This window comes from Mycteria americana, chromosome Z (assembly GCF_035582795.1).
Source record: "Mycteria americana isolate JAX WOST 10 ecotype Jacksonville Zoo and Gardens chromosome Z, USCA_MyAme_1.0, whole genome shotgun sequence".
Taxonomy (NCBI): Eukaryota; Metazoa; Chordata; class Aves; order Ciconiiformes; family Ciconiidae; genus Mycteria; species Mycteria americana.
Genome location: NC_134396.1, coordinates 11,701,562 through 11,727,526, shown reverse-complemented (window position 1 = coordinate 11,727,526; position 25,965 = coordinate 11,701,562). Strand labels below are relative to the sequence as shown.

At 36.1% G+C, this 25,965-nt stretch overlaps 1 protein-coding gene across 1 annotated transcript in view; it reads right to left on the bottom strand.

Annotated features, from left to right (window-relative positions):
- Positions 1-25,965, bottom strand: part of NDUFS4 (NADH:ubiquinone oxidoreductase subunit S4) — a 49,763-nt gene that overhangs the window by 5,387 nt on the left and 18,411 nt on the right. The window contains exons 2-3 of the mRNA XM_075527144.1: positions 23,097-23,175; positions 3,578-3,750 (exon numbers count right to left, since the gene is read on the bottom strand). Coding sequence (XP_075383259.1) covers positions 3,578-3,750; positions 23,097-23,175 — 252 coding nt within the window. The remainder of the gene's footprint in view (positions 1-3,577; positions 3,751-23,096; positions 23,176-25,965) is intronic.

The following is a 25,965-nucleotide window of genomic DNA, read 5'->3' as shown; positions in this document are numbered from 1 at the left end:
TTAAAATCTCAATTAAAAAAACCAAACTGCCTTATTTGTTGCTGTAAAAGCTCAATTTAAGAACAATGACAAAGGATGAAAAAAAAAAAAAAGAGTTCTACAAATTAATTTACAAAACTTTAGAGAAATAAGGTAACAGTTGTAGGAGCACAACAATTAGATGATGCTTCCCTGACAATGCTTCCCTGAGACAACACTGCACATGAGCCTGGGAGACAACCAGGAAGACAAGACCAAATTGCAACTAACTATTGAAGCAGCTGCCTCTTCAACTGTTTTCTCTTTGAAGCTAGAAGGGTAAAAGAGAAAAAGCAACCAAAGATACACTGAACTCTCTACAATAAAGGACAAAGCCTGTGACTGGCTGAGGGGGAGGGGAAGAGGGGGAATCTAGCTTCCAGCAAAGACAACAATGTAATTTTATCTGATGTACACGTGGAAAAAATGGAGTTCGCTATATATCCAATATATTCCCCAACAACAACAAAACAGGATAAAGGCAGAAATTACACTTTCAAAAGCCACTAAGATGGGTTGTCTTAAAGACATTTAAAGATTTCTCTTAAAAATGCAGCATGGAGAATTAGGAACTACGAATTAGTCTATGATGTGATCAGTGGAGAATCAAGTGACCCAAATATACCACAATATTGTGACAACTTTTGCTTGTCGTTATTCTCTTCCATGGTTGGAAAAATCTTTGCAACACTACTAAGTGGGAACAAAGAAGCTTAAGCCTTAAGTGTAGTGAGGGACCAGTGCCTGTTCAGTACTGCAAGTTTGGCGAAAACATTCCAGGACAGAGACAGTTTGGAAATGAGGATTGTGCAGAAGTTATTTGCTGTGTTTTCATGTGGGATCATCCTCCATCCAATCTAAATACAGCTTTTTGATTTCTTTCCATAAATGAGCTATCCACATGTTTAAGTTTGTGATAATCTGTGAGCAAACGGGAGTTCAGGATGGCCAGCATGATGTCCTGACAGTGTCAGCAATAGCAGTGCTGCACGATTTCCTACGCCTGCCCTAAACTGTCATATCAGTCACTACAAACTGGGATTCCACATTTTGTTCTCTTATGAGATCTTGTACAATGGAAACCATGCATTTCCCATGTTTCTTTGTTTTGAGCTTTATATTAAAAAAAATGTACTCAAGAACTATCCATAGGCATTCCTGTAATGAAACCTCCCAATTTAAAAAAAAATGCCATGGGTCCATTTTATTTAGATCCAGAACTGGATAATTTTCACTGAAGAAAACTATATCCAAGGAGCAACAAATGCAACCAAAAAAGCAAACAAGACTGTAAAATGACAGAAATATAGCAAAGACCTACAGGTAAATAAGTATATTGAGTTCAGAGGAAAAGGGCTCTAATCCCTAGACCCTAAAGGGCTCTAATCCACTAATCCCATTACATTAATCAAAAGTAAATGGGGAAACTTCTAAGAATTATTCTTTGCAGAAATTAAATCTGAAGAGAAGACATTCTTCTTAAGTATTTCTGGATGTTGAATGGCAATTTGAAATTACCAGAATGTCCACCAATACTTTTTGCGAGAACTCCTTAAAAGATTAACAGATACAAGCTAGTTTACAAAACCCTTAACCTAGCAGTGTCAATTCTCAACACCGCACTTGCTTTTGGCCTACCTGGAGCTTGCGTACACAGGAAATATTCCTTTCCCTACCCCAAAATAAAAACACGTGCAGAGATGGATTAATTCAAAACAGCCATTCCTTTTCAAATTCCCACAATAAACTCACTTCAGGACAATTTAACATATAGGTAAGCTCTTAATACCATGGATCATTTTTCTAGGTGGTTTATTTAGCACAAATGGTTATAACTGTTAGAAAGGTTAAAAGCCATTGTTTTGGCTGAGATCATGCAAAATCCCGCCCAGAAAATAATTTGTCTGGGGAGGTCAAAGTCAGCTGAAAAGCAAAGGGGGATTAGAAGAAAAGTTAAATTCAACCTGAACTAAAGCAGGTGTTACCGGCACCTGCTCCAGTGTTATAATCTGTGCAGTGGTATAAATAGACCATACTTTAGTGGCTAGACAGTTGGGGGGCACACAAGACAGGAGGGAAAGGTGTATTGCTGGTCAACAGGCTATTGCTTAATTAATTTAGGCCCCATGAAACAACCCAGTCATTACTTGCTAAATGCAGAAGCTACTTGCAGTAGTTGAGTCATCCAAGGTATACATCTATTAAATCATTGAAATCTTAATCTCTGAAACAGCAATTTAAATATGCTTAAAATGAAATGGTGAAAAACCCCAGGATGTGCTTAAGATGAAGTCATTGTTATGTACAGGCTTAAAGTTTTAAAACAGGCATTTTAACAGACTAGTTTAATACAATTAATATTTTAATTCATATTCACTATTTTTTCTCGTCTAACAATAGTTGAGCTTGGCTTCCTTAATGCTTTGCAATACCAATACAACTGAGATGTTACAGGTTGTGAGCCTCCCCAATTTTTTATGGGAAACCAACACAACAGGAAGACTTGATTTCACAGTTATTTTGCACTAATATTTCTGGATGCATTTATTTTAAAATAAACAAAAAAAGAAAAAAAATCATTCTGTGATCACATTTAGAATTTTACTAAATCTCAAAAAATACGTCCTCAAATTATTTCATATTTTATGTTTTAAGTTTTTTTTAATAGAATTTTGTGGTCTTTGATCGTACATGCTAATACGATTGCAGCCAGACGTTTTCAATACACATCGTATTCTTTTTGAAGTTTGAAAAGTAATCTCTAGTGGTTGATTTTTGTTTATGTAGAATAATTAACTTTTCTGAACATGCTTCAAACAAGACAGCTTCAAATCAAAATTACAATATTGTCAGTAGAATTGCTGGCATAGTCCTCACAGTTTACAGGAATTCTAACCACACTGTAAAATGTAGGTAGTTTATACAGAGAAAAAATAATTAAAAATTAGCTGCATCCAAGTTATAATTACATGTCTAAATTGTAGCATATTTAGCTAAAATTAGTACTGTTCTGGATTTTGGCCTATTTAAGAGTTTTTACTAATATTAGCAACATTGAAACAAACAGTGTAATATTTTAAATAGCTTTGGGGTTTTTTTTACATTACTTACAGCTCCTCATTTCAGATCGTCAGGATATTTATAAAACTTAAAAAAAAAAAATCCAGAAGCTAAGCATTGTTATTTTATGTTTAACCAAATTTAAAAGATGCAACTGAGTGCTGAGAAGGATTTACTGCTTCAGTTAACTAATAACCTGCTTTCCCTGATGCTGCCATACAGTAACATTACCACAAATGTAATCGTTGAAATTTCTGGTTGTTAACACTTTTTTCAAAGTCTTCCAGATGATGCTGTGAGCTAAGAATTTGCTTTTAAACATAATCATACATCTAACAGATCATTAATCATACAACTAACAAACCCAACCACTTACTGTAAGTACTCTTAAAATGCAAGTAGATTTACAGGTAGGAAGGACATTTCAAACTTAAAATTTACATGACTAATAAGAGCCAAATATAGAAGAAAAGTATTTCCTAATTCAGTAGCTACTCACGTAGATGCCCATCCCATTAAAGGGTTCTCCCAGCGCTCCCTGTTATCAAACTCCATCTTCCATTTCTTTGTATTGTTAACTCCTGCCTGCATTGCATTACGTGCTGGAACAAAAATGTGAACTTTTCTGGTTTTGATGTGCTCATCTGGAACACCAGTTAAAGCAGTGATATCCTATGAAAAACACAATGGAACTTGTTAAAATAGGGTTCACGTACAAGGTTTGTAAAATAATGCTGCTTATGCTTTTTACATCATTTCATGCTTTATTTTTATTTTTTAAGCTACAAAAAAAGAAAAAAATTGCAGAAAAGTATGTTATGAGTCCAGTTGTATATAAGTGAAGCTGATACATGTTGGGGCTGCTTTCATCCTGCCTCCACTGGCTGAGTAAGATTTTGCATGGATCAGTTACCTGAACCTGCTCATCTCCCAGCTACACAACTCCTAGTGCCAGAGGAGGACAGCACATTCCCTCCCATCCTCTGACCACAGCAGCTAAATCAGGACTGCTCCAACTTGCACCACCTAAAGCAAATGCAGAAATGTATAAACTCCTCTTTCTCCCTTAAAGAAAATGTTAGAGCACAGATTGAAACATCAACAAATCCTGAAATTTTACATTACCATTAGGAGCCTAAACTTCATGTGAACAGGACTCTTCACCAAAACCCTAGCCAGCCAACTATGTGCTGCAGTGTGAGTGCTTTCACTTGGACTTAAGTCTGTGTATAATTAAGAGGCACCAACATCCACGCCGACTCAAGAAGCTACGCTTTAGCATGAAGGAAGAGGCAGGACATTATCTTTTGCACAATAATCTATTGATTGTTGGAGACTGCAGAGAAAGTACTAGAATTCAGCTCTCTTATTTCTCTAACCATTAGTTATTACATAAAATTGACCGTCTCAACGTGTTTTAAGCTATGAATATCAGCTTTTGAGAGTCAGTTCTTCTGCTGATGTTCAAGATCAAGAGAACAACGTTTGACACTAGTAACATTCTTTGGTATTTTTGTGAAGGACAAAAGGATTCAGGAGATTCCAACCGTCAAAGAAAAAAAAAAAAAAAGCTTGTAACATTGTATATAGTCAGTAGTAGGATGCCCTCCTCTACTAAGGCTTGGCTTGTGAGCCCTCAACAAATAAACCTAACAAAGATAAAAACTGAAGGATCACAAAACCAGCCTAAAAATATTAACTGACTTTAACACAGAATAAGATAGCGAAAAACCTCACAAGAATTGCTGTGAAAAATTACCCTCAGCAGCATCAGATATAATCAAAGTGAACTTTCTTGCTAAAAACTAAACAGTAATTACATAAAATTAACCTGTCAGTTCACCCTAGTAGAGTAAAGAGTGAAATCAAACATCAATTCCATCTCTAAGGATGCTAAACTGCTCCTGTTCCTTACATACTTAAAAGGCCAGTGGGAGCTCCTTGGTCTTCCTCCCTGCCCTCCCCTCCTCTGCTCTCTCCAGGAACAAACAGTAAACTGGTAGAAGTCCAAAAAAGTGCAGCAAAATTTTGGGCATTTCGAACTCATCTCGCCAGTACTGCCATGACTTGAATTAAAAGGCAAACAAGTTTAAATAAATCACTGTGGCTTTACATGTCTGTAGCTACTAACTTTATGGGATTTTGTTTTGTGGCAAACTTAAAAGCTCTTGATGCTGTCACCGGATCATCCTTTGAAATGAGGCAAGTCTCACTTTTCATTTTACTTCAGAAAATAAATTTTGGGAGATCAGTCCCTCCAAACTACACAAGGGAGCAAGTTTAAAGCATTTGACTTGTATTTGCAATTAGAACAGCAAGGGAAACAAAACAAGCATGCACACTAGTTTTCCCACTTCTCACATTTCTACCCAGAATACCAAAAGAAACTGTCAAAATATCTTAACAATTTCATTATAAATGCTTTCATTAGGATCAAGTAATGTTTATTTTTAATATGAGTCTAGCAATGATATGAAAAAGAAACACTACCAGTCACTGGAATGTTGCAACACGTATGTAAAACACCTCCTGACAGACTGGCATTTCTGACTGCTGAAGCTTAAACCACAGTTTTAGAAGGAAATAGCTTAAAGTTTTCTTATTTGAATTGGCAAAGTGCTTTGTTTAACAAAAAGGGCTTTTGACCTGCAGTAAAGTTTGGTGGGGCTTCAATGTTTCAGCTTGCCTGTTTGTAGGAATAGGCTACTGTATTAGCCTTTATTTCTGTATTTAACAAACATGCCCCTTGAGAAAATGTAAGAATATTCACAAAAAATTTCTTTTTCCCCTCTGAAATAATCTGCTACATGCAAAAATTCTGGGTTTGTTATCACCAAATACCTAAAAATATGCAAGCTTCAAAACAGCTCAAAATTATGAATTTTTTTTTTACTATTATTATTCTCAGCAACTCATATGTCTATTATGAATTTTATGCTTCAGATTTAGAGGTTTTTGAATTGTTCCAGAATTATCTGGAATTATTAAAATAAGATACTATGTTAAATAACATTATGGACATATACAATTTCCTCTTTCAAAGCCTCCACACCACACAATCACAAAAATACTACACACATTAGTGCCTACAGAACACAATCTAAAGAGAGTATTAAAAACCAGCAAATGCTATATTTATGAAGTAACCGTAGTGAAGAAATGCATAGACTTGTTCATCTGGATGAAAATAAAACCAAAACCCCAGACAAACCATAAGTCCCTTCAAGCCATGCTTTTTCGGGCACTCAGTTGGCTCCAAATCAAAGTTATTTCACTAATAATATAGGATTCATCCCATAAAAATCTTTTCAAGGTGAAAACTAAAACCTGCCTACTTTCAGAAACTAAAATATCTACATGGTGTTGCTAGCTCTTCATACTTTGATTCATTATAGCTAAAGTTTCCATGCCTTCTGGGAATCTAGCAATTGTTTATTGATATCTTCTCCATTTTAAAGCTGGCAATTGAACAGACAGTTGTTAGGACAATGAGTTTCTGGTTTCTGAAGCCCAAGTTGTTCTGACATAAAATCACTGTTTTTGCTTGCTGTAGACATGTAAGGTACTGTAGCATAGCTGAGCTGTTGCCAAAGATATGGAATAAAAAGGCTTGGCATCTATCACATACTTGACACCTAAAGAGCACAGAAGCTCTAAAATTCCTATTCCCTGTAGGCGCACTCTTAGTCTAGACAAACTGATTTCTCACACTTTTAAAATGCATTACAACACTCTATTGTGATCATTTCATCCACACAGCTCCAGCTAGTGACAGAAGAACCTGTCCTTTAAGCGACATTTCAATGGGCTAAAGCTCCCGTTCCAAGATGCCATTAAAACAATATAATACTTGAAAAGAACTATGCTGCACTGGGTTGAACTCTTTACTGTGTCTTCAGTGCTTTGTTCTGAGTTCAAGTTCTCATTGAAACTACCTGTGAACCAACTTTCCAAAACAAAGATGTTTTTGACAGCTGGTTTCACATTACTATCTCTTTTTTTTTTAAGTGTTCCTTACTGAATTTTGCTATATTAGCATATTAAAATATTAGTGAGGTGTTCGGCATTCAGAATTCTAAATAATAAGGTGACAATATAAAAGACTTGAGTTTTGAACTGTATAGGTTTGCTTTACTAAAAATTAACAACCCTGCTTCACATTTTTAACACAGGCTATCATCTAAAAGGTGCATTCTGACATTCTGTTTTTCTTAATATATATAGAGGGGCTTTTTTTTAAAAGCAACCTCTGAATTTTTTTACAATTAAAAAAAATTAAAATACTCATTTTGAGGCATTTTGGCTCTTCTTGGAATAAGCTGAGAGGGACAAAATACTCCCTTTTTTTCAATAGAAGAAATCACATCAAATTGCTCACAAATGAAGAGGAGGTTTTGTCTTTATTGTAGCTTACACTATTTAAGAACACTTGTCATGGTAGAAAGCCTGGTAAAGCTGTTCTGGAAAGAGTAATAAGAAATGATAAATATGCTATACAGCAGGGAGAAAAACTGGTTCACAGAGGCAGTGTCAACGAAAGCAGTATTCGGCATGAAGATGACGTCTAAAGGAAATGAGAATTTCTTTCAAGTACCCCACTAGTAGCACAAATTCCAAAGGGGGCAAGAAAGGGAACTGTATAATGCAAGGGAAAGTGACAAAATGATTGAAAGTATCTCTGAAAACAAGTGTTTTGGAATAGATGGGTCAGGTGTGCATAAAGGTGTCCTGTTTCTCCTATGACATATCCTTCCATGCATAGACAAAAACTGTACATAACCACTATCAACTATCTACTGTTTAGCACCCCCCCCCTTTTTTTTTCCTAATAAAGGAAACAGGGAACAAGCAATGGGAAGTTGATGTCAAAACACAGAAAAACCTCCCAGCAAGCTTCCAGCAACCACCCAGGATTTAGAGTCTTGCTAGCCGCTCTCTTTTCAATACCAGAATTTCACACATTTCAATGACCATTATGACTTCAAAGAATCAAATTTTCATCATTGTCCGTCATCTGCCGGTTGATTTGTATAAAGGAGTTCTTCTGCATGCACTCCAGACAAAGGGCTCCTTACTTTCGTGGCTATATATCAAGTTTAAAAGTTCTGTTTGTGACAGTTGTGTCTGTGGTAAATTAGGGTAACACTGAAGGAGTGCAGCTGCTCTGCAGGAACCTCCTTTTTGGCATCATTTCACTTAAATAAAAACTGAATAATTAGCTTCTGCCTTTATTAAACCGCAAAAATGCCACTGGCCTTAGTAATTACTTCCGGTTGCCCCACCTACTTAACCTCAATAGTTTACACTTGTTAGAAAGGAGGGAAAGTAGAAGTTTTCTATACTTTATAGAAGACTACAACAGCTTGCTCTCTTCCCCGCCCCCAACATGTTTCACCAGACTAAGTGCATAAAGTTTTGCTATAAATTCATTTTGCAATATACTTTCTTTAAGACCTGTTATATCAAAGCACAGAACATCTTGCATAATACCCACAAAATAGCTGCTGTGAAAGGAGCTTTTTATTTAGTGTGCTCAGCTGCTTAGGCTGTAAGTCAGGATGAGAACATTTACGTTTCTACACTTCCAATACGGTACTTCTGAAACAAATGTAAGAGAACTGAAGCTACTATGCAAATTCTAAGTGTAAAAATGGAGCAGAATGAACTAAACGTGGTCAGACAACATTTATCTAACAGCTACAGACATAACAAGGGGAAAAAAGCATATCTGCCCTTAGGAAACCCTGTATCACACAGAATACAGTTTTCTTTCAGGCTTCACAATAATTTTGCATTATCACAGTAATCTGCGAACAACATGGTGCTACCCAGTGTTCTCCCATCTAACCATCCTGCAGAATAATTAATAAAGAACTTAATAAAAGCAGTGAAAGAACCATATTTTAAAAAAGAAAACTGAACACTGTAAACAGGATTAAATAATAACAATGATTACATGAAATCTTCTATTTAAAGAAAATCTCTTTCCATAGGCACTTTTGCAGAAAACACTACAGAGAAACGAGATATGGAGAAAAGGATATGCTGAAAAGTGGGTCTAACAGAAGCAGAAATTGTCTAGAATCAACATAAGTCCATTATAATACTTTTTAGACTACTGACTGCCATTATGCAAAGGAGGTGTCAGCATCCAAAACCGTCCAACATTTGCAAGTACTGCTATACCTTCAGCAAACTCTGTTCCTCAGTTTGTATTTCACAGCTGAGGAGATACTACTCTAACAGCCACAATGGCTAAGCATTCGCTGTTCTCACAAAAACTCTTCGAGAACTTCCCTGTCATCCCACTGCACAAAGGCTCACTCCACTTTCCCAATATTTTGCATGCCCAATATTATCCCATGCTGCTTGCATGAGATGCTACAAACATAATGGGATAACACATTCCACACACCATTAAACCATCGTCACTTGCATTTGTTCAAAGAGAACACAATGAAAGAGTAAACAGCAATAACTGATTGGACTTCTAAAAATCCCAGGTGCTCTCTACTAATTGCAACAAGACTTCACACTAGTAAGTAGAAAACTTACCCCTCACCAACCCTTCTTTCACATCTTAAAACACTTTACTTATAGTCTGCATTACATTCCTGAATTTTGTATTCACATTTGTCTCCTGCAAAAGTCATAGAAAGATTGTATTTATAAAAGTGATTAATGGTAAAAGTTATGGCAAAAGCTGCTGAGTTGTGCCTTTCAAAAATCTCAGATTTTGCAACTCTCAGTGCCCTGACAAGCCTCAAAACAGAGAGGCATTTTTCTTGACAAGCATGCAAAAAATACCAATCATTCAGCCTACATTCTTGATGGACAGGTAGACAACATTTTAGAAATTTAAAAATGAAACATTCGAAACACGTAAGTCCCACTTTCAGCACAGACGGATATTTCATGCTCAGTATAGTTTTTCTGCCAAGAAAGAATCAAAGAGCAAGACAAAATTATTATTTAATTATTAATAATGTATTTTTTTCCTGTAACAGTATGTCTTAGTTTTGTAAATGTTGTCTGGGTAAATATCATTAAATTAAAGAGAAGGAGAATCCAATATCTGGGTTTACACTTTGCAGTTTCTCCATATGACTGAAATTAAGAAAATCATTATTAAATGGAGGAAAGTAGGGGCAGTCAGCGGAGAAGAATGTATTTCATAAAAATAGACTGTTGCTACTAGTAGTCATCAGAGACTTCCATGTGATCATGACACTCTTCAAATTGAGGAAATGATAAACAGTGTGCTTATCTCAAGGTGGAAAAAAAGTCACAATTATTTACAGCAGATCTTGTAAACTACTTTTTCTTGTAATACAGCAAGATTTAGAGAGGACATACTTTCTAGAACTCATTCAAAGCATATGTAAGCAAAACTTTTGCTTCCACACACACAAGTGGCTAGGGTTTTTTTATTACCTGTGAGGCATTTGAAAATAGTTTTCTACAGCGCACAACTTTCAACCATTCTACAAGAACTTCACGATCCTCAGATTAAAAAACATGCAAAAATATTAATTAGTTAAGAATAAGACTACAGCAAAGTTTTTAGACTGTAAACTTTAAAATAAAAGGAGAGGCAGTCTTAGTTTACCTGCATTTAGAAAAAGAAAGAGGATAACTGAACAATTGAAATAATATGATTCCTCTTAGAATAATTTAGTTATGGGAAGTATGGCAATACTCTACTGCTTTACTACCATAAGCAACTGTTCTTACAGATACTATTTCTCCGTTGAAGAACAAAAAAAACAGACAGGAAGGAGCTTTAAAGGAAAGGAGACAGAAGTACTAGCAGCTAGAGCCTACCTAGAATAGACAGCTTTGTACTGATTCCCTTAATTAGTTCAATTTTGTATATGCTGTTAAACAAATATTATATTGTAGTTCACTTGTAGTTCAGTGATGGTATATTCTTTCAAAGAAAATTTATTCAGTTTGCAGTTCCGATTATTTATGCTATACTCTTAGCATAAGTCACAATAAGCAGACTGGCTTGCAAATCTAAACATAATATTTCAATATCATCTTGGTGAATTATTCACTAAAGATGACTCTTGAGCCTACAGTCTATAAAATGTAGTTTTGATCATGGACACGCAAAGCCCCAGTCAGCAGCTCAGGGTGTGGTTTTCCATATCTTAAGTGAGAGACAAAATTCAGGCTACTCTTTCACTCTTTCTCTATTTTTTGTGTGTTTCTGATGCCATTTTAGTAAAGTTGTTATTTTTAACATTCATTAAAAGTTGCCTTTCTTTACAAAATAAATCATAAGCCTATGACATAACTGAATTTTATAAAGTTACTGTTTTTCAGGAATTCTGTCAGGAACAAGAACATTAACAGTTCTGATTTGCTTTATGCCCATTTGAAAACCTTACAAAGCTTCCTTTAAAGCACCTACTAAGAAATTTTCCAAATAAGGCCCAGGTAGAGTTCCCAAACACGGGCACCACTTGTTTCATCATCTTCAGCCTTTGGAGGGGAAGGGGTCTAATCTGTGCTAAATGTGTGGCTGGGGTGCCTTTTCTCAGTTTTATGGAAACTTCCCTTACCAGTTCAAGCTGCAGAAGACCCAACGGAGCATGATGTTCAGAGCCTAGCAGTGAACTGGGACACTAGTTACACATAAGCAGTGCAATTGCTGCTGTGAAGCAGGAATGCCTCAGCCAATTTATACTCTAATCTGCACAGCAAATGTCCTAAGGTCTGAGTTGTTGAGTATATGGATGTACAGCAAAGTCTTAAGACTTGATAACTCTAGTAAGATTTCCTATGGTAAACTCATAGGAAAGATTATCACTACAATATATGAAACGTCCATTGTGGATTCGGTTTTATCTAGCTAACAATCTCCTTGGGCTGGGAGCTAGAGCAAATAATACTAAATTTTTATTTTTTTTTTATTTCATTATCATGTGTTCTGCTGTTCTTTTCCTTTCACCTCCCAATTTCCTATTTAATGGTAGCTGTGAAACACCATTTAACTTTAAGGGTTAAAATTCAACAAACTATTTAGGCTTTTATTAAAGAAAGACATTCATCAAAGGTGGGGGTGAAAAAAAAGCAAAAAGTAGTGTTCTAAAGTTTAACTTGGCAATACTGTCACACTAGTGCATGGTCTGCTACTAAGAACAGTATCAAGAAATCCTGAGTTCATGTAAACCAATGCTTGCCTTCACTGTGATGCATGTTCTCTATTCTTTACATCTCCTTTATAAAGAAAGTGATTTCTGTAACAGATCTTTACCACAAAGTAACAAGTGGTGTGAGACACAGGGGAGAAAACCAGAAGCAAATCCCCAATCAAGAAATGCAAATTTAGAGCAAAATCCCTGTTGGTGCATGCTTTTTAGAATAAAAGTTGCATTTAAGAAATTACAAGGAAGCCAGACCTGTTAAAAGCTGTCCCTTACCCTAATGCAAGATGTAATGCTTCTATGTAATATGCATGGACTTTAAAAGTTGAAAGCAAGTGCTAAATAGTGTACATAATTTCCATACACAGCAGGTAGTGAAGCAAGAAAAGAACTGACACAGTTACCCTCGTTAAAGAGATGCACAATAGAGAACTGTTATGCAGTGTTAGCATACTGAAGGTCTATGCATCAGGGATGCTGCGGCTATTAACAGCTTAAATGTTCACTGTATTTTGTTAATTAGTGCATACAGCTTTTAAGCCTTAAATGTGTTTTAGAAGGTTCTTTTCTAACAGTAACACAGTCATTATTCCCTGGTGGGGATGGGAAGGGCTGATGGGACTTCAACTGTTTCAACTTCATCAATAAAATACGCAGCTTAATACCACTGGACAAAAATGGTCTCTTTAAATTTATCTGTATGGTTAGTTAAAATGGAAGCTTTCTACAATCTCTCTCTAAAAAGCTGAATCATAACTAGAATGTATTAGTGTTACTTCACAAACTGTTTTTAGCTTGTTCTAACTAGAAGTCTGTCCCTATAATTTGTGCTTTGGCCTTTATATGCTTGGTCTTTAAGTTATTTACAGGACAGAAATCATGGTCTTACACTTCCTGATACAATAGAGAAAAATCCATCACCAATTAAATTCAGTAATTCAACTTGATACACTACATCTCTCCTTTCAGTTTTCTATTACTGGGGGGAGGGGGGAGAGGGAAATCAAAGGAGAGTACAATGTACAATTGTGTTTACTAAACAGGGATAAAAAAAGTAAGAATTTGTATTGGAGACAGACATTACAGAAGAAGATATTCAACTTCTGACTTATCAGAGAACCAGAATTAGTTGACCCATGAATGCTTTCAAATGGAGTGGACATGGCAACAAAAATGTGGTCCTAAGAAAATGCATCCAAGAAAAAATAAAAACCAGAAGAATAAAGAATAAATTACTAGTGCAAACTACAATTTTAATCTTAAAAAAGCTTCTGCTTGGTTAACATGCTGCTCAGTGAAAACTTTAAAATATATGATTTATGATGATGTATAGACAAATACTGTTATATATTTTTACACATGAATATATGTGCATATCTGTAAAATGAATCTGTAAGGAAGAACTATCCACTTCTTCAGATGTTTGTAATCAGAATTACTCACCATAGTCTTAATTTTTTTTAAAACATTTGCAACATAATTATAACACCTTAAAAAAAACCCCTGTATTTGGTATGTCTTATCAGCATTTTGTAGAAATTCCTTATAGCTCAGCTTCTTCTCACTTGTTAACCCAGTTTTCAGGCTACCAGGTAATAGCATAAAATTTATTTCCCCATAAGCAAAGATTTTCTTTTCCACTAAATGTAAGCCAATGGGCTTTTTGGACTGAATAGAAATTATTATGCCAAAAATATATGTAAGGGACTGAGCAATTTCCCTACAGTGCATGCTTCACAACACAAGAACTAAACTGCATATTAAAACACTGGATCTGAACATCAGATGCTCTCTCCATGGTCCATATCCCCACTTAACACAGGTTAACATTCCTAATTTGAGAAAGCAGCCATGAAAAGTAGTTCAAAGATACCTCGTAAACAAGCCATCAAGAACTGGAAGAGCATCTAGTTCCATTTCATCATTAATCTTCTGAGTAGAAAGAGGTAGTACTGAAGAAGCACCAAGCTCTCTTGCAGCATGACTGAGATGTTCAAGGATTCCCACAGGATTACTAGGCTTTCCAGACATGGAAAGCTTTTCCCTTCTGACTTGACAAAATGATTCAGCTAGAACTTCACGACTAGAAACAGCTTTCAAGTCTGTACATAGAACTTTGTTAGTTAGGGTAGGATTTGTGTCTTAAATCTACAACTTGGATATACCATAAAAATGCAGAAAGACACATTTGACTGAACAGAAAAGCAAGGGCTCTACAAGGAATTGTTTATTCACTATTCCTGACAGGACAAGAAGAATTCATGTCATCTACAGAAATATTTCATAACAGGGGATACTAACTTAGGTGTTCTAGAAAAGATTCAGATACTGGTACTGTTTTATGAGTTCTAGTCTTTAGAAAGCAAAATTACTACACAAAACAGATCCAAAAATGAAGTTACTTCTTACTCCTGTTGATTACCAGACTGCATAAATGCCTTACTTTTATTCTTTCTAGCAGATTAGAAGCATTGCTTGCATATTTAGACTTACAAAACCAAACAAGTATTTGCATGTTGAATAACCCTTTGGAAGCCAGACAAACTAAACATGGCACAATGATACTCCTTTAATTTGTTCTGAGCAGCCATCATAGCAAGCTCTTCAAAAGCAGTATTCTTTGATAGAAAATGAAATACTATGTAATGAAACAAAAAAAAATCGCCTGCATACCCTTCAAAGAGACATAGTCTTTGACCCAGTGCTCCAGACTAAAGCCTTGAAATCTTTGCACAAGAATGCTGCATGAAGGAAGCCCAGACAAAACAGACACTCGAGATGTTAGAAGGTTGTGTAACCTCAGTCTCAGACACTCCTCCTTCCAATACCCAGCAGAGATAGCACTACCATGCACCAAAAGAAAAGGTTCTCAGACAACGAAATCCACATCCTTTACCCCATCCTACAACCAAAATAAACCTACATAGGGATGAGAGTGCAATTGCTCTCATTGATACATCTATGTATCACTTTATAGGAAGTTCTGGGCTACCTGCAAAACGTGTAGTTTTCTAAACTGAAAAACAAAATTATCTCAAGCTGAAATTTAGTAATATAGCAATATTTATTGCTCCTAAAAGACAGATAAAGGTGATGGCAATTTCTTTACTTGGACTGTCAGAGTTATAGAAAGCTTCTTTATCATGGGGAGTAACTTGTTGCCCACAGACATTCTTACAGAAAGCTCTTTATCGGTATCCAGCCAACTGGGTTTTCTAAACCACCGCAAGCTTCATCAAACTACAATTGCTTACAAAAACAAGTTGTAGCAAGCAGTATAGGCTGAATTGAGTTAGGATATTCCAACTGAAGAGGGATTTAATTGCCAAACAGCAAAACATAGTGAATTTGCAGTAGTGAAAATGTGTACATAGCTAGATAACCTGGTAACTACATGCACACCTACACCTGAGCTTGTACTGTATTTAAGATCAAATGCAACTACCAGCCGAAACTGTAAAAAGAAAATGCCAAATTATTTAAATTAAAAAAAAAAAAAAAATCACTGTTTAGAAATAAATATATGCTCTGGCAGACTAGCGTGGTATACATGAAGTGAGAAGGATTATCACCATCCCCAAAATCATTAAAAATTTTAAATATTAAATTTCACATCAGCTGCTTGACAAAGTTATACAAGACAGTTTTTTCCTCCCCAGAGCAGTATTTCTTAGTCTTCACGGGGGGGGGGAACTTTTTAATATATTATGTTTTGCAGCAAAAATGCAGATTCACAAATAAACTATCAGTGACCACAAGAAGTAAAGGCCTTAAAGTATTTAACTCTATGCAAGTCCACTCCTAAATTAGACACTTTTATTAAAGTAGATGTATACGTATTTTTACTTGCTAACAGTCTTCTCTTTGGAATATTTCACTTTTATTGGAAGAATGCATTTAATTTTGAAATAATTCTAGAATGTGGTTTTATACCTTAAATACCTTCTACATGGGAAACTAGTATCATTCAAGTGTCAAACACCACAACTGCAGATGCCTGAATGCAAAACAAATGCATATGAAGTGAAACAAGAGGACAAGACACACTGTATGAAATATTTTATAAACCATGAGCAAACAACTTTTCTTTTGTCTTGAATCCCAAGTACAACATAGTTCAAACAAGCTGGTCACCTGCTCACATGACAGAAGTGTGATGGAAGAAAGTACTTCTCCAAACCACAGGCTTCATGTACAAGGCCGTTTTGGCCTAAGCTAGAAACTGTTACTCAAAACATATCTGCAAAGTAAAGGGTGGAAAAAACACTTATTAACCTTATTTTAGATAACAGATTTATTCATTTTTCGTTATTCTGAAGCAAAATGCAAGCTGCTAATCTAATTGAGAGAAAAAAATAAATAGAAGGAATACAACCTACAAGAGAGAAATTTGGGGCTAGGAGGAGGGAACGGGTAACTGAACCTCTCCAGAGATTTCCATCACAGTACCTTGAACCCTTTGAATATGTCAAGTCTCTATCACAGAGCCATACACAGAAGGCACACATGTTACATTCCTCATCTAAAGAGGAATGCTGTCCTTGAACTGAATCCTTTATGGTAACCAGTTGAGTAAATACTGCAGCTAGAGTGGATTAAACAAAGAAAAGATTACTTTAAATTCTTTTACCACATTAAGTTACTTTAGGAACACCTTGAATTCACCCTCAAGGAATAACCCACAAGGGGTTAACAGCATTTTGAAAATCCAAAACATAGAACATCCACTATATCCTTATTATCTAACACAGTGGTAATGCTTGGAGAATTCTTGGCTGAATAGTAGTTTCAAGAAAAGAAAATCTAGTAAGCCTGTCTTTAATACATGCATACTTTGCCAAGTGTTTCTCTTCACCGAGTTGCAAAAACAGCTCCCATACACAGTCTTCAACTGCAACGTCACACTGTCTCGCACATAATTTTATGACACATTACTGCTTTGGTTTTCAAAGTAAAGTATATTATATCCTCTTAGTTCTTGGAAAAGGCTGCTAGCAATGATCACACTTTAAAAAGCATGTTAAAGCTTGATTTGCTATGTCCTTTGTTTCACAGTACTGCAGACTATCAGATTGAGACTTGAAAAAGTTTCATCATTCCAGGCTATTTTTCACTTGTTTGTATATTTTATTTTGAGCTGCAGTATTATCACTGTTTATTATAATAAAGCCTATGCTTCTCTAATCAAACAAAGATTATACAATTTCAATAATTTCTAAGCCTGGCCAAAATGGGGATTTTGACGAAGGTGAAGAAACTATGAGTCAATCCTGAAAACACCATGTGATGTTTGCTTGATGAATGCAGTTGATGAATGCAGTCTTCTAGAAAAAATGGACTGGAGTGTTTCCGCAACTTCTTTGATGAAGAGGTTCATGCTCTGAGAATCCTACTAATACACTGCTACTCCTGGATTATCCAGTAGTAAACACTGACAACAGACACTAACTGCTTACCTCTGAACAGCCAAGAGGAAGCTCCCAAGATTCTTGATACTGATTTCACAAGTTATTAGGATCACAGAATCATTTAGGTTGGAAAAGACCCTTAAGATTGAGTCCAACCGTTAACCTAACACTGCAAAGTCCACCACTAAACCAAGTCTCTAAGCGCCACATCTACACGTCTTTTAAATACTTCCAGTGATGGTAGACTCCACCACTTCCCTGGGCAGCCTGGTTCAATGTCTGACAACCCTTTCGGTGAAGAAATTCTTCCTAATATCCAACCCATTTCCTCCTGTTACTCGGGAGAAGAGACTGACACCCACCTCTCTACAACCTCCTTTCAGGTAGTTGTACAGAGTGATAAGGTCTCCCCTCAGCCTCCTTTTCTCCAGGCTAAACAACCCCAGTTCCCTCAGCCGCTCCTCATCAGACTTGTGCTCCAGACCCTTCACCAGCTTCGTTGCCCTTCTCTGGACACGCTCCAGCACCTCAATGTCTCTCTTGTACTGAGGGGCCCAAAACTGAACACAGTATTCGAGTACAGCCTCACCAGTGCCGAGTACAGGGGGACGATCACTTCCCTACTCCTGCTGGCCACACTATTTCTGATACAAGCCAGGATGCTATGGGCCTTCTCAGCCACCTGGGCACACTGCTGGCTCATATTCAGCCGGCTGTTGACCAACACTCCCAGGTCCTTTTCTGCCAGGCAGCTTTCCAGCCACTCTTCCCCAAGCCTGTAGCATTGCATGGGGCTGTGACCCAAGTGCAGGACCTTGCACTTGGACTCATACAATTGACCTTGGCCCATCAATCCAGCCTGTCCAGGTCCCTCTGCAGAGCCTTCCTACCCTCCAGCAGATCAACACTCCCGCACAACTTGGTGTCATCTGCAAACTTACTGAGGGTGCACTCGATCCCCTCGTCCAGATCATTGATAAAGACATTAAACAGAACTGGCCCCAATACTGAGGCCTGGGGAACACCACTTGTGACCGGCCACCAACCGGAGTAAACTCCATTCACCACCACGCTTTGGGCCTGGACAGCCAGCCAGTTTCTTACCCAGCAAAGAGTATGCCCATCCAAGCCATGAGCAGCCAGTTTCTCCAGGAGAGAAACATGTGGGAAACATTGTCAAAGGCTTTCCTAAAGTCCAGGTAAACAACATTCACAGCCTTTCCCTCATCCACTAAGTCCACTTATTAATCCGCTTTGGCCTAGGCTGCTGCAGTATACAGCATTTACTGCTCCTCTTGAACATCATCTGAAAAAGGGGTTCATATTTTCTGTGCCAAATTTGGTGTATGCAAGTTATCTTTAGTGATTTATGTAGAGCTTATCTACAACGAGAAGGAAACTTGCCTTCTGCTGAGGTTCAATACTGAGACTTCTGAACCATTACTGAATAAAAGTTTAATTAACAGTATAGACAAAACAAAACAATTTCAGGACAGGTGCTGAAATGTCAACAGCATCATTGTAGTTAGCCTGTCATGCCTGTAATAGTCGGTCCCTACATGTTCTCACAATGCTGCAAAAACTACTTTAGTACCATTTCAATTGCACTTGATAGCACTGCTCTTGAAAGCCTAACTCTGTGCAGCAACTCATCCTATTTTATCTTGGCCTGATACAGAATAAAAACATCTGTGAGGTGGCTGCAACTAATAGTTGATCCTTAACCACAGTTCCACAATGTTTCTAGCATCTCCCCAGTGACCAAACCCTACAACTGCTCTTGCAAGAATTTTTGCTTTGAGCTACAGTATATACATTATCAGTGGGATATTCTGCTTTAGAGATGCAAATGATATTTACTGGCAGTTGTTCTAATGTTGAAACATTCTTGCAATATTGGTATCATTTAACCACTACAAAAGTCCTTATATTGGCAAATACTTGGAGGTACCTTCCAATTGCAGACAGCAACTTTCACAAAAGTGCCTAGCCTGTAGAAAGCCCAGGCTAGACACCCACAGTGCAGCATTACCAGCACTGACTGGGAAGCCTGCTTAAAGCACACATGCTGAACTGGACAACTTTTAGCGACAACAAACAGTTATTGATGCACCCTGCTTACAATAATTGAAACAAATTGCAGTAATTAAAAATAGTTCAAACCCCCATTTTAAGCAAAACCACTGAAGCTTTTTATAATGATGATGGAAGCTGTTACTCCATACGCACAAACAGTTAAATCATTTGGAACATTACCTGAGGGACATTTGCTGCTGACAGCCTTTGTCCTCTATAGCCCAAATTTCCTAATGCAAGCAGGGTCTTGAGAGACTACTTTTCACACAGCTATTTGTTCAGACTCTTGGAATATGACCTAATTGGTGGCCAGAGATTCAAAATGTGATGCAAGAACTGTATTTCTGTTCAGCTTTTTTCATTTTGTATGGTTTTTTCTTCAGATTTAACCATTCATTAAAAGTTATTTTATTCAATATTCACTGAAAACAACTAGTAACTGAGACAAAGATACCATTTCTTGGATGTGTTCTATACAAGCTGAGCATTTAACTCCTTTTACATTTAGAAGTCCCACTTTCTTCTAATATGAAAAATGAATGTGGTCTAAACTACTGTATTTTCTACTATTTCAGCAGAACTCATTTTTTGTTGTATTCAACACATGCTGGGCTGCAGTAAGAAGGTGACCGACTACTGCTTAATAATTCAATGTCAGGATGCTCTTCCCCCTTCTATTTCATTTGTGTTTCCCAAGACAAGGAATATTTTAGTACTTAGAGAACCAAATGATCAAATTCTAGCATATGCACGTACACATAGGAATACAAGGTCTACAAAAGCACTGGAAATAGACAGATTAATTCAACTACAATATGCAGTTAAAAGTTTTCAATAACGGCAGCGTTACTCTACAAGCCTTGTAAACATCAATGCAGAGAAGAGTTCAGTTTCAAAATAAGTTGCAAGAGGAGTAAAGCAAACAACAATAACCGTATCTCATTTTCCACCTGTTCTTGCTTCTTCTTGCTGATATGCAAGTAAAAACCACCCATAAGGTGATGCCAGGCTTTAAAAAAAAAAAAAAAGTATGACAAAGCCAACAAATACATCAAAACATCATATAATGATTTCTAACAATAAGATGCATATATCTGGCAGTAACACAAGAGGAAGGGTCTTTTTTTAATTAAAAGTTAAGCATCCACTTCTGGAATACAGAATTAATTACAACTTGCACGTAAATAATAGTTTTATTATGCTTAGCAACATTATTTAAGAAACAGAAAATTCATGTAATGTCTTAAATGAGTTTTAATGGGTTGTAATTAATTCTACTTAAAATTAGGGAATATACTGCAACAACCTAAAATAAGTTAGTACAGTACTCTAATTTTCCATGAGGTTTAACAGGTGTCTAGAGAACTTCTCCTAATCCTGAAAGAACTGAAAACCACATCAAACCTCTTTGTGAAGATTCTCCTTGTTAATGGGATATGAACTTTTGCCCGTTAATAGAACATCAATTATTGGATATTTTATGGCATTATGGAAACTTCTCCAAAAACTTAACTAAATCTACAAATGAAAATTTTAAAATAATATTCTAATTTTCTATCATTTTATTTCAGGCCCTACAATAATCTGGAGAAAAAGAAAAGATTTGTGTATCTAGAATGTACACCTACATGCACAATATTGTAGGAAAATACTATTCAGTCTAACATTAAACCTACTATTTGAAAGAACTGAGGATAAAATAATCATTTAGATACATTATACATATCAAAATTAAACAAAACTATTCAATGGCTACTACCATGAGATTTCAAAAAGAACCCCCAGCAACTATGATATGAGCATCTTCAACTTGATGAGAACATATAATGACATTAGAAATAACCACTTCACTTACAGTTCATTTACACTAACACTAATAGAACAGAATAGTTGTATTTCAAATTAGTATCACTTTAACTCAACTCGAAGTATAAACTCTCATAGCTAGACAGGGTAACGTACAACCCTAACTGAGGATAATGTCCATTTAAATACAAAATGGAAGATAGAAGAGTATTTATTTTGTGGGTCTGTCTTCACATTGTAGTCTCTTTCAGATCTATGTATCCATCACCCAAGGTCACAATAGGGAAATGTGATACTGTAAATTCCAGCATTATAAAAATTCTATTTAGATATTTTTTTTTTTATGTTAAAGAATAGAGCTACAATAATCAAACATAATTCATAATTCGTTTAGGGAAATGTAGGTCTATTGAGTTGGTGAATCTTATTTACATAGTGACTCATGAACTCTTGTACATTAAATGAAATTTCCTGAATCCCAAGTTATGCAACTAGATTAGCAAGATAACCATGTTCGCTAGAATACAGTATTAACTTCTTCCCTAATTTTTAAACCTAAAATTATACTATTCCTTTTTAAATTCAGAAAAAAGTTTACAAAAGAACCGAATTTTTTTTACCTGTGCGTAGATTATTGCTACATCTGTATTACAAGGCATGAGGAAAAAAAAGCCCTAAAGAGTTGTTAAAGTAGGTGCATTTTTTTCCAATAGCCTGTTAAACTTCAGCTGTCTCAACTTGTAGTTATCATTACAAATGTTCAATTTATAAACAGAAATTCCAAATATTTCTTAAGTAGTTAATATAGCTTCAGGGATACAAGAAAGTACATACAATATGAACTGTCTGGTACATATGATGGGAATTTTTTTTTCCTGAAGATTCCAAAGCGATATGAAAACCAATGAAAAGCATGTTTCTGCTGTGACACATTCCCCCCAGAAGTCTTACAAAAATTATACTATTGAATAATGTAAACAGAAGTGTCAGGTTGCATCTAGAGTAACAGACCACACATTATGGAAGAACTTACAAGAAAAGATTGCCAAATTTCTGATCTGCTACTGATTAGCAGAAGAATGTTATGCATTTGTTCCTAGTTGTAATCTAACCTTCATGCATATTCAAAAGCTAGAGTATATGTGCATAGTAACAATAACCTTGCATGATGCTTCTTTACACAGTTTCTTTAGTAATATGGGTACTAATGAAGATAATTTCAGGAAACTGGCAAATTCTGTATAATTTCACTACACAGAAACTATACCCAGATTTCAAAAAGAACAAACTTGTTAAAAATTACAGCTCATACTGGTCCTTGGCCATAACATAATAATAATAATAAAAAAGGTACTCATCATTTTATATTGCTTAACATTTTGAATGCCGTATTTCCTTCACATACTTAAGTTTTACTAATGCTCCCCTTTTAAAAATGTATGAAGGATTGTTGCTTTGTAGTTCACATTTATACGGCTTTCCTAGAAGAATGCAGAATACCATACTGAATGCCTATTGTGCAGAAATAACCCTGAAGGCTGTATCATAGCAGTATGCAGTAGAAAACCCTTACCAATTTTTCATCAACTGTGATGAGTTGCGTGTCTCGAGTTTGGTCCTGTGCCAGCCGCCATGTGGAAGTGCTCAGTGACCTGCGGTGCAAGACTTGAAGTTAAAAAATGATTCATGCAATGAGAAAATAGAGGCAGACAAATCTTACATAAACAAGTTACTTTAACAATATCCGTCTTGTAAAAAAAATTGAAGAGGGAGAGATGAGGGCACAAAAATCCTTTTTCTCCCCAATTAGTTCTGTCTGCTGAGTTTTTGGCAGACTCCCACTTAGCAGTTCACAACAGGCTGCACTTTATGTCAGCCTACAGGCTCTCTGTCACAGAGAGACTGCCAGTGGCAAGGACTGTACTGCTCTATATGAATGTACAGTAGCTGGTTTGTCACGAACAGAAAAATACAAGGCTGCTGCAAGCATTCTGGAACTCTGATCCTTAAAATGATGGCATCAGAGGAAAAAAATCCTAAATCTATTTGTAATGGTAAAGCTCCAGTTCTACACTTTAACAACTTTCAAAAAAGAAAGAAGAACAAAAAAACCCAACAAAACAAACCCTAAGCTGATAATTCAAACAAAGGTTTCTCATTTTGAGTGGGCAAAGATCACAACTATTTTGCTTCATTTCTAAATCAGTATGTGTCAGCTTATTTGTTTCCAAGAAATATGATTAATCTTGCATAATTACTAAACCTGTAAGGCACAGATGGAAACACAGAATCGAATTCCATATCACTGAATTAAGAAGTAAAATTTGCCCTTAATTTGCATTATGCCACTAATGTCAGGATTGGGCCCTTTGCGTACAAATCATCTTTTGGCAAAATAATGCAACAGCAAGTGAAACAAGCCAAAAACTCCAATTCTCTGAGCTAATAGTGTGCTTCACATTTAATTAAGGTCATTTTAAACAAATGAGGCACAAAAATGCAAGAATATAGACAACTGAAAAGTAAGAGGGACTAAGCCACTTCCATTTCAACTGTTCTTCAGAAGATTACCTAATCTGGGAAGCCAGACATGCTTGCAGATGCAAATGAACATTGAGATTTTGCCTATGGGATACTTACAACCATAATTATAGTAATTTAATGCTATTGGTAATGTTTACCTAATTTTTTGAGGAAACCATCCATAAGTGTGTTTAAAATCACCACAGCTTTTAAAGCTAAATTCCAAGACTTTCAGAAAATCTGCAATACTATCCAACCTAACCCCTCCCCACATAAACTATAACTGTTAAATAGTCAATAATGTGAAAGGTGTCTCAGGACCAGAGAACTTGCACACAATGATTCAAAACCTGTAGAATTAAAAGAGCGTATCTTCTACCTCATTCTACTAAGCCATGGATACTAAACCATGGAAACATAGAAAACCTAACTGGGGGAACAGCCTGCATAACACATGCATCTACTGTGTCTTCTAATCTCAAATCCCTCCCTAATTTTTGTTGATTCTTGTGAGAATGCATTTGAAGATATGAGCCTGATCATTTAATTAACCTAGCTGCACTGGATTTAACACATTAACTAAACAAGCATTCAATTTTCAGACAATATTAGCATGGTAAAGTTTTTAGGAGGTAAAACCTACACTAGAAAGGAATTTGAAATTAGTGACTATACAGAAAGCCACAAGAATCTTATAAAACTAAGCAACTGGAACAAAGTTCAGTTCAGTAATATTTCAAATGCAGATTCCCACAAATCTCTACTTCTAATACAGATTACACTCTACTAAATTACCTTCCATTTGCCAATAAGAACTTCAAAAATCTCCATATCATGAAAAACAAACTCAAAGCACAAAGTTTATAGAATCACTCAACTTTGTGACACGGACAGACACATCTATTCCTACTCAAAATGACAAAATCTGTCTGGAAGGGTACTTTGAAGAACAAGATGAAGTTTTCAAGAGCAAGGGAGCACAAGAATTTCATAAACATCAAAACGATAACTACTCTGTTAGCTCAAAATCTCTGTCCAGGAGAGCTTCTGGCTCAACACAGCTGTCATTTTTTAATTTGTACATGTAAAACAATAGAACATAAAAATGGAATAGACAGATACAGCAGTATGCTACAAGAAATGGCTCTGAGATGGTCCTTATTCAAAAACACACCAAAAGAGAAGTTATCCTAAAAGCCTTCAGAACAGCAGCATTACGCTTGAGTTCCAGTGGTAAGCAGCAGAAGCCACAAAATTTCCAACCTTAAACAAGGCAAAAACATTGTAATAGGAAAATTAATTTCTCCCCCACTCCAGGAATTTTAGTATCAAAGTAATATTCTGCAGGTATTCTAGAACTTCATGTGATACAGTGTTCACTACACTACTTAATACATGGCCAAAGAAGGACATTGGATTATGCAATAAAATTGGTCCTTTCTGGGCAGAAAATAATCTAAACTATGAAGCAAGAAGTTTTCTGAACCTTGCTCTGTGGAGAGGTCTGAAGAATATGTACAGATTTGAGTACGCCAGGATTTAAGTAATAAGGCTGATCAGAATCACACTTTTTCTTGTAATATAAATGAAATTTGGAACAAAATTTAGCACAATTCAGTTCGAATTTCGTTGTTTTTTGGTTTTGTTTTTGTTTTTTTTTTTCATTTGGAAAAGCATTAATGAGCTTTGAAATGTCATGCCCGTCCAAAATGATTTCCACTCAGCATTATGTCATTTGACATCGTTTTTACTCAGATGATTGCTCATTTTGGAAATTTCTGTATTTGCAGAAAAAAACCTGAAGATATTTCATACCATTATAATTAATAAGGAAGAGCCGGGTAAAAATCCCACCAGATTAAAGGTGGGCAGAATCTCTCTCTGAGATGCCTTTACACTGCATACAGAGGGAGCTGATT